The sequence below is a fragment of the Megalops cyprinoides genome, chromosome 7 (genome assembly GCF_013368585.1).
Source record: "Megalops cyprinoides isolate fMegCyp1 chromosome 7, fMegCyp1.pri, whole genome shotgun sequence".
NCBI classification, from domain to species: domain Eukaryota; kingdom Metazoa; phylum Chordata; class Actinopteri; order Elopiformes; family Megalopidae; genus Megalops; species Megalops cyprinoides.
Genome location: NC_050589.1, coordinates 31,575,408 through 31,585,247, shown reverse-complemented (window position 1 = coordinate 31,585,247; position 9,840 = coordinate 31,575,408). Strand labels below are relative to the sequence as shown.

The 9,840-nt window shown below is 46.4% G+C and overlaps 1 protein-coding gene across 1 annotated transcript; it reads right to left on the bottom strand.

Moving 5' to 3' along the window:
• Positions 1 to 727: 727 nt before the first annotated feature.
• LOC118780618 (peripherin-like) lies at positions 728 to 8,235 on the bottom strand. Its single transcript, XM_036533220.1, has 9 exons — positions 7,494 to 8,235; positions 4,944 to 5,004; positions 3,876 to 3,971; positions 3,548 to 3,709; positions 2,951 to 3,076; positions 2,477 to 2,697; positions 1,762 to 1,814; positions 1,487 to 1,560; positions 728 to 856 (listed from the first exon to the last, which is right to left on the bottom strand). Exons 1-9 carry the CDS (start codon positions 8,018 to 8,020, stop codon positions 809 to 811), a joined length of 1,368 nt encoding a protein of 455 aa, XP_036389113.1. The 5' UTR covers positions 8,021 to 8,235; the 3' UTR covers positions 728 to 808.
• Between the last annotated feature and the right edge of the window lie 1,605 nt (positions 8,236 to 9,840).

Here is a 9,840-nt window from a genome sequence, read left to right as displayed (position 1 = left end):
CCACGACATACTACCAGGCTGTGTTCCAGTTAGCTTTATTATTACTTCCAGCTTCAAAGAAACAACATATTATCCTGTAAACATTTCAGTGCTTTGCAAGGACAATGGGGTGCGCAGTGGTATTGGCAGGCTTTTTTCACTCACATTACAACATTGCTGGAATGGGCATGGTTTCCCCAATGCACAATGAAGGAGTGCAGACCTCTTTGCTGCAGGAGCTGAGCTAATGTGTAAGACTGGAGGCACCAGGGCAAAGGGGCAACATATTGCCATCCCTTCTCCTCTTCTCCACAATGTCAACATGAGAACTGAGACAGGGCTGCGGAAAGCTGTGAAGATGTGAATGAAGAATAAATGCTTGCATTAGCTACTAAAGTGAATACAAGTGGACTGCTGGAGGTCTGAGGCTTGCAGTTACTGTGTATGAAGCGCTGAACCAGAAATGCATAAAGGGACAACAGCCTCTGAGCTCAGAGCAGAGCTGATCCAGGAACCTTACATGTGCCATTATTAAAAGGGCATCTGTCTCCCAGCCTGTCGGTCTTGGGGGGCTTATGCATAGCCCAGACTGACACACGGTGAGCAGACACACTGTATGCCTTGACATGAGGGAGTGTTTACCTTGGTTTATCATACTGAAGCTCTGTCCCTGTTATGGATTCGGTTCTAGGATGAACAGTGGCTATGTAGTGGCAAGGTGGGGGCAGATATGGAGGGTGCGGTTTATGGCTCAGGGATTCTCCTTTTCTCTGTTTTCCCCTTTCGTGCTCTTCCCCCTTGGGACTGGAACAAGCATCAGGCTGCACCTCTAAATGTCTCTGTCAAATTCTTTGTCCTTCCTGGACTCCTTCACCACCTGGTTTGGAACAGCGAGAGCTAGTGTTAATCAGGCGATGACATAAAATGCTGCTTCCTATGAGTCAAATATCTCAAATATCTGAACCTGTATAGCAATGGTAATTAGAGCGGACAGACGTGAAACCTTAATAATCCATGGCATGAATTACAACATTTGCTTGTTGAGAGATCCTCATGTATCATACACATAAATTTCTTTGTTACAGAGCAGTCATGGGTCTGTTTTTTTCCTCTGTGGTTTTTATCTGTACCATTCATTAATTCTTTCACTTCTTAATGTGTATGGTTCAGTGTCTGTGGTTTTTATCAGTACCATGACAAATTTTCCATATACTGACCAGATCCTCTGCAATTGAAGCCTAGATAGAACTAAATAAATCTAATTAGCTCATGATGTGCACTCTGGAAAAGGATGAGGTCTAAAACAGAATATCTACATCTTAAAAATGGCAAAAGCACAGGAATCTCCTGTTGCCAAGGGGAACCTCTTATACATAGGACAGAAAGAGTGCATGATTTGAATGTATGTTCATCATTGAATATCTGTGGTCCCCTCCTTTAAATCACACACCTCTCCATGACAATGACCTCTATGGTTGTTACCTGTGGTGTCTTTTAAGTGACTCACCTCCCCATCACGAGTCTCTATAGTCTTTATCAGTACCGTCCTTTTACTGTGTGTATCAGGGGTATGGTCCACGTCTGGGAGAGGAGAGGGAGATGGTAACCATGTTAAAGAGACAGAGACCTCAGTAAGCAATGGGATGGAAATTATGCTGTATTAACATGCTGCTAGTGATTATAGGGATGACCCAAGTGTCTGCAAATGTGTAGTTGCCGAGACTATTTGATGTCTCAGAGGGTATGTAAGCAAAATCGAGTTTGCGGCATTCTTGGACTCACCGGCAGCAGTTCGGATACTCATTGAAGAAAAGTTGTGAATGGGTACAGCGATCCTGAGACAGAGAGAGGCAGACAGATAAAGAGAGAAGATCCAGGTCAGAACATGCTACTAGGCCCCCAGAGCATGCTTGCATGTGGCTACTGAAATGGTTTTAAACCAGCATGAGATGCATGAACATCTGAACACATGAAGCACATACTGTAGCACAGGGGTGGGCATCCCTGGTCCTGGAGGGCTTCTGGCTTTTGTCCCATCCAGACTTTTAATCTCATTATTGGATCAATTTGTACACTAAATGAATGCTGGCAACTGTAGCAATTGTAGCAACTGTCAGCTATGTTAGTGTAGTGTAAAAATTGATCCATTTAAGTGATAAAGAGCTGAGATGAAATTAAAAAAAAACTTCTTTGAGACCTGAACTGTCGACCCCTGCCCTAGCATGCAGTTAATGGCAGGACACAGATCAGAGCTGTGCATATCAGTGTGTGTCTATTCCTGTCAAAACAAGCTGCAATGTATTTTATGTGTGTGTATTAATCGTTTATGTGAGACAGGAGCATCTATGACCACATGACAGTAACTAACAGGGAGGTAAGGGAGTGCTACTCTTCTTATTCCTCATCCCCAGGACATACAGGGAAGGTCTGTGGCAGCATCATTGTAAAGATGAGGATGAAGGATAATCAATCATGTCTCCTCCAGCCCCTTGCTCACCTGCTCTCCTCGCCCTCCAGCAGTTTCCTGTAGGTGGCGATCTCAATGTCCAGGGCCATCTTGACATTGAGCAGGTCCTGGTACTCACGCAGGTGGCGGGACATCTCCTCCTTCAGGTGGCGGATCTCCTGCTCCAGGCTGGCCACCGTGTCCTGGTATCCAGCCGCCTCGGCTGCAAACTGGTCCTCCATGTCCCTCATCTGCCTGAGCAAGGCTTCATTCTGCCAACCACAAGAGGGCAGCGTCCATTATCAGGGAGAGGAGTTTGGTGTTGTGCCAAGAGAGGGAAAGGAAATGCAAAAATCTCTGTTTGATAGTACTGACAGGTGGAGAAAAAAATAAATTCATATTTATTCTGTCAATATTTATGCAGTATATTTAAAATATGCATGTATATATGTTATGAAAAGGAGTGCAGTTGTATATGACCCTCTCTCCGTATTGATGCCCCTGCCTCCTGTGATGGGAACCTACCGTACTCTTCAGAGCTTCGATCTCACAGGTGAGGGATTGGATTTGCCTCCTGGACTCGTTGGCGTCCTGTTTGGCCTGTCGCAGCGCCTCCGTGTTGCGATTGGCGGAGTCTGTCAGGTCGGTAAACTGCAGAAGAGTAGATACACAAACACGCACCCACACACACCCACACACACACACACACACATGCACACACACGCACACACAGAGACATGCATCAGAAATTGGACAATCACACATGTAGGTCATCATGATATTGAATATTACAAAAATGTTTTGTCTTTCTCATCACACTTCCACATCACACACATATTTGTGTGCCTGTCCCACTGAACAATCATTCCATCTCAAAGTTGACTTAAATGGAAAGCTACCTAAATACCACATTGCATTATACCAAGTATGCCAAACATCACCTTTAATATGAGGCAAACATAGCACACTTATTTGGCGTAGTCCAACTATGAATTTATTGACTTCATAGCTTACTTTCACGGAGGCTGTTACTGCCTGTTTGTGTGTGTATCTCTTTGTGTGCACATGTATGCGTGCATGGATGTGTAGGTGTGATTGCATACATTCTGACGTACTCCTCACCTTGGCCTTGTACCACTCCTCGGCCTCCTGCATGTTCTTGGAGGCGATGGTCTCGTACTGGGCACGGATGTCCCGCAGGGCAGCGGTCAGGTCAGGCTTAGGGCTCTCCATCTCCACCTGCAGCTGCTGGGTCTGCACGCTCACCTGGACCTCTTGAATTTCCTGAAGCAGGGTGTGGCAGAGGGCAGAGAATGTTCATTGGTGAGGGACATGCTTTTGATTAGCTGATTGGATAAATTCTGCAGTAGGCATGCTGTCCTGGGTTCCGATTGGAAGGTTTTGGAGCTGTAGATGATGCAGACACCATGGGCAGGCCAGCAGCGCTCACCTCATCGTGCACCTTTTTCAGGAACTCAATCTCGTCCATCAAAGACTCGATCTTGCGCTCCAGCTCCAGGCGGGACAGGGTGGCATCATCCACATCCTGGAGGATACAGCATATTTGTGCTCTCATAACCGAGGCCGCCACCCCAATGTTGGGGGAATGGGACAGAAATGAAAGAAATGACTATTTAAAGGGAACCTTTAGTTGTTCCCTGAAAAAAATGATCATGTACCTCATAGTTATCAGTGAACATGTGATATTATGGAGCTTGAAATGAATTTGGTGTTTTCTGGAAAATGCCAATCAGAACTGGAAAAGGCATCAATAAAAGTATTTAGCTCAGGGGTAGTCAGCTTTATTCCTGGAGTGCTGGAGGTGTTTCAGGGTTAAGTTCAGGGTTAAGCTTCAGGGGTGGTAGTGTAGCATTGTTGCAAGGAGCAGGGCTTGTAAGTGAAAGGTTGCTGGTCCAATTCTCTGCTAAGGTGCTGCTGCTGCAGCATTGAACAAGGTACTTCATCCACAATTGCCTAAGTAAATACCCAGTTGTATAAATGGATGTCATGTAAAAGCTGTAACCTATGTAAGTTGCTCTGGATAAAAATGTCTGCTAAATGATGATGTAATGTTCCATCCAAGCTCTTAATTGCATAATTTAATCAATCATTATGCTAAGTTAATGCAGGTGACTTTGTGCATTCTGAGAAAAGCTGAACACCTTGTGGCATCCTGCCTTACTTTAGCCCATGTAATCATGTAGTTAAGAGCTCAGATGGGGCAAAAACCAGACACATCTTGTTCACTCGAGGACAGTGGCCTACCGTATGTTTAGCTGAACCTAACAAGAACATGACATGTCATTGGCCCTTATGTGACTTGCAAACACTTTGTAAATCCAATCAAACACTTTCCCTGAACTTTGTCATCATAGACCCACCTCACAGGTAAAAGGCTTTTAAAGAAAAGTGTCTTTTTTCATATTTTGAAACTTAAGTACAGTAATTCAGGCCCAATGCTCTCTCCTGGCCTTTCTGTGGCTTTTACAGAAGGCTCTGTCATGATGACGGTGTTTACCTTGCGGAAGAGAACAAGGTTATTTTCAGCATCTGCTCTTTTCTGAGCCTCATCCTCCAGCCTGCAGAAGGAGATGAACATGTAAGAAGTTTGACACTCAGATAGTACATTCACATTTGTTTTAGGTAGCAACAACACAAAAATTGTCTTACAACTCACTTTAAACAGTATGTAATGTAATTGCTCGAACACTGACACACCTGGATGATGCATTGATCCAAAGCTGGTGTAAACTTCAGTTGCTGTGGATTTTTTGCATAGAAATAAGTGCACCTGAGGTCTGATTTTGTTTTATTCTGTATAAATGCTTCTACATTCATTAGGTAGCAAACCCTTTGGAACAGCAGCTGGTGAAAACCCAACAGACCAGTCTGTCTTCTAGCTTTTAACAGACTCAGGAGCAGAGGTCAACAGGGGTCACAGGCAGTTCTGTTGTTCCACACCAGATGTGAACAAAACTTGCCAACCCCCCCAGACCCCCCCCCCCCCCGCACGTGAGTCTTGCACATGTTCAGTGCTGTTGCTGATTGTCTTCAGTCACAATACTCCCTGCCCCCTCCCTGCTCTTCTCTACACTCAATACAATGCTGCCCTGACGTCTCTCCAAAGCATTTTGGGGGATGGCCACATTTACCCCAAATTCCATAAAATTTGGATTTTTTGAAAACACTGCTAATATGGTCAGTCTGAGCTGAGCATCACTGGGTTGGATAGTCATGTTCTCAAGAACAACAACAAAAAAATCATCTGTTAAATGTCATCTGCTTATTGATTTAAGGTTCTTAAAGGATTCTCCCCTGACTCCCTTGGGAGTAAAAGCTAAAAGCTGGGGGAGGTTTTTTAACATATAGATAAACTGGCGCTGGAAAATCATTAAATGCAAATACAATGGATACAAGAGCTATCCTGAAAGGCCGTCCATGCATAAGGAAAGGCAGGAATTAAAGGATCATGTGTGTGATGAAGTTCTGCAGTAACTCAATAGGCTTGTCCCATCCTAGCTCCCATCATTAAAGTCAGCTTCATCATGGGCTGCTTTAATTTCATCAGCTACATTCAATAACCCACAGCCTTATTCTGTCATCACTCTCTGACTTGACATCACAAGGAGGTGGCTTCCCTTGTTTAGATGATGGAGATGTGCATTTCCAAGTTTCAGTCCCTCAATTGTTACGACGCTAACGACTGAGACTTGGATGTGCATTCACTATCTGTGGAGCCAGTGGAAACGTGGGTGCAGGGGGCCAGAAAGGGGGTGACCACAGCCTTGCCTGGGACGCAGTCCCTCACAATAGCCAGACAGGCAGAGGCAGAGGGTGCTCATCTTTAATTCATGCCTCGGCATGGGGGCCCCTCTCCTAATGGCATTCTTGGCACTCTGGTTCAGGCGACTGGACCCAGTGACAGTCTCCGATGCTGCCGCATTGATTTTCCCATCATTTCATTTTCAGCACGCACCCCAACCCCCCCCCCCCCCCACCCCAACCGGACTCCACCCCTCTCCTCCCCCATTCATCCCTGCTTCCAGGCTTCAAAAAAGGAGTGCAGGAATGACGCCCCTCTTTTTCTGCTGGTGGTGGCTCCCCTTTTCCCACAACAATAACCCAAATATCAAGCTACATCCTTAGAATTGTCTGCTAATGGTGTTATATTGATTATTACTATCTCAATCAGTTACAATCCTAGGCGTAGCATTTGAGCATACGCTTACACAGAACTCTGTGTGGTTATGAAACTGATGTATAACTTATAAAGAACTTTTTTATTTATACTTATGCTCTTATTATCAGTAAATGTGCGGTGAAATTCTCACAGAGGATAGTATGCCTCACAGACAGTCACTTCTGAAGCGTGGTTTCTAAGGTATGCGTGAAAGAACAACAGATGCCTGCAATCGGGAACAGTCAACAACAAAAAATGTTTTTACCTGCACATGAATGAATATAGTTTCCCCTACACATGCCATCTTCAATATCTGATTCCAAATCAATTTAACTCAAATTTAATTGAAAATATTCCATACAGAAATTCTATTTTTATGTTTTTAGAGTGGTTATCAATCATGAATCATTACATTAAGCATGCCCTTTGTGTGTGGTTTTTGCCTGTTCTAAATGGGACCCTTTCCTTCCACATGAGATGCTGTACTTCACAGAGCTGTAATCGGGAGAATGCTGCAGGTCTGCCGGCACCGCCCCTGCCATCACCATTGTGAGACGTGTTTGCAGCTGTGTATAGCCTTCTGCATCCCTACTCTGGGGAAAGCCAGCCCTGACACAGCAGAGGAAAACCACACAGCTCTCTGCACACATACCCTTTCCACCTACCATTTTAGCACCTTTGTCAAAAACATACACAAGCAAACAAATAGGGTCCAACAAAAATCAGCTGCTTTGCAGATTTGCGTTGTGGGTGTCAGTACACTACCCTCCTGAAAAAATATCTTCCTGATCTCTCACATGTCCCCACCCCACCCCCCCACCCCCCCCCCCCCCCCCCCCCCCCCCTTCCAAGCCCTCCCTCCAAGCACCACGCCCTCCTGGCACTGACCTCTGGTTGAGGAGGGCGAGGTCCTCGGCCAGGTTGTCCCTCTCCACCTGGAACTGGTCCCTCTCCTTGCCCAGGACCTCCAGCTGGTTGCGCAGCTCGCGAAGCTCCTTCTGGAAGAGCTCGCCAGCCCGGCTGGGCTCCTGCTGCTGGCCCCTGTAGCGGGCCAGCTCGGCCTGCAGCGTGGCGTTCTGCTGCTCCAGGTAGCGCACCTTCTCGATGAAGTTGGCGAAGCGGTCGTTCAGCTCCTGCAGCTCCGCCTTCTCGTTGCTCCGGGTGGTCAGGAACTCTTGGTTGACGGCCTCAGCCAGGGAGAAGTCCACCTTGTCGTAGGAGAGGCGCGGGGCGGGCGTGCTGGAGCGGACCCGGTAGCCCACTGAGCGGGACACGGACACGGGGGATGCCGAGCTCAGGTAGCGCCCCCCTGAAAGGGACAGCCGGGATGAGATGGGGGAGAAGGAGGTCATGGGGGTGGCACCCCCAAAGGTGCGGCGGTAAGAAGTAGAGGTGCGGACTGTGGAGTGGCTCATGGCTGCTCGTCTTATGCCTTCTGCTCTCTTTCTTGGTCTCTCTCCTCCTGGGGTTCACAAGGGTCTTGGAGCTGGGTGCAGGAAATAAAGCAACAGGACGGCCGGCAGAGTCGCACTGCGCTTTTATATGCGGGGGCAGGACGTCCCATCTCCTCCCCTGCTGCCTACCCAGAGATGCCCAGCCTCCTGCCCCATTAATCACTGTTCAGCCAAAAGTCCAGACCACACCGCCTTTCCCCACCCACCTCCACACCCCTCCCCCTCCCTCTGCTCCCCGGCTCTGGGAAACAGTCCAAGCCACCTCCCAGATCAATGCATCGTCGCCCAAGATCTCTCTCTCTCTCTCTCTCTCTCTCTCTGTCCACAGAACCAAACCCCGAGATTGCCTCTCCCTCTTTCACCCTCTGCCCCCTGTTTCTATTCCATTTCCTTCCTCTTCTCTCTCCCTTTTGTCCTTGATGAAACTCAAGCAGATGAGAGTGAGTTGGCCAGCTGCTGTTCCAAATTGCTCTTCCCTGCATAACACTAGTTTACTTAAGTGATTGTTTACTAGGTTATTGACCCCAAACTTTCTTCCAAGTAATAGTTAATCTGTGCTGATAATATTTTCGGTGCCATTAATTTAAAAAACTTTTGGACATAGGTGAATTCTTTTTATAAAGTGATTTATGGAAAATGTATCATTTGAAGGAATACCTATGGAATAAGAAGCATTCCCCAGCAATCTCTAAAGTTAAGTGGTAAGCAAATCAAATCAATTGTCTGTATTGTACATTTCTTTCAGGCATAATAGTGGCCTGCAAAATTTTTCTATTTAGTTTTTGCAACCCATGGGATCTGGTACTGATATTTTGAAAGGCTCGGTCAGATTCTGTGAGGTCTGTGACAGGACAAATGATCTATCATTCCGGAAATCCGACAGTCGTGCGGCTTGGCGCCGAACCGAGCTGTGAACCCACTGAACTCACAGTGCTGGAGGAGAGTGATGAATACAGAATCAGATATGCACCAAAGTGATCGTGCATGACACTGCAGTCCTGCAGCTCCATGCACCTGGTTTAGCTTTAGAGAATGAATGAGGAAGTGCAAAAGGCTGCATTTATATTGAATAGTAAAGTTAAGCATACTGAAATGAACCAGCCATAGCACCAGAGGATGCTGCCCAGAAGCCCTCAGTAAAACCTCTTGTTTTCCATTGTGTGCTGCTGTGTCTTTTACAGAGAACAAGAACAAAAGGCAACAGTGGAGGTCAGGGCCTAGAAAGACAAACCAGGCCAATCAGCTGCGAACATTTGATGTTAAGAAACAGATAGCCCTCAGCACAAGGACCTTATTTTTTATCATGTATCTACTGCTGCAGCTGAGGAGTGTATGCTACAGTTGGGTGAACGCTCTGATTCGAAACACAACTATCCAAGCTGAGAAATACACTAATCTATTATTAATTTGGTTGAAAAATTACTCTTGTAGTCATACTGTATCACAGCTCTATCGTGACTACTGTCATATCTACCGTCACCGATAGCTGAGCCATGCTGTGATCCCAGACCAAAGACACTCCCTAAGTCATAAAGATGGTTACACTGCAGGCTGGCACTATCCATTTCTACCATACCAGCATTCTGTCTGCACCGAATCTGCATAACCTTTCTAAATCGGTGGACCACTCAAGGAGAACAGGAAAATTGACACGCTGTTATATTTTGAAAGGTACCATACAGCACACAGTCTCTGGCTCATATTGTTCTCTCCTTCTTTGCTTCACAAATTTGATCAGCCCGTGCAGAAGAACGCTCCGCCGCCCCAGCTAGCTACCCTGC

Excerpts from the sequence above, each read along its gene's own strand:
- LOC118780618 (XM_036533220.1), bottom strand. The coding sequence starts at position 8,020 with ATGAGCCACTCCACAGTCCGCACCTCTACTTCTTACCGCCGCACCTTT. Across the intron at positions 3,710-3,875 it reads TGAAAAAGGTGCACGATGAG|GAAATTCAAGAGGTCCAGGT; the intron begins GTGAGCGCTGCT and ends ACCCTGCTTCAG. Across the intron at positions 1,561-1,761 it reads GAGTATCCGAACTGCTGCCG|ACGTGGACCATACCCCTGAT; the intron begins GTGAGTCCAAGA and ends CTCCTCTCCCAG.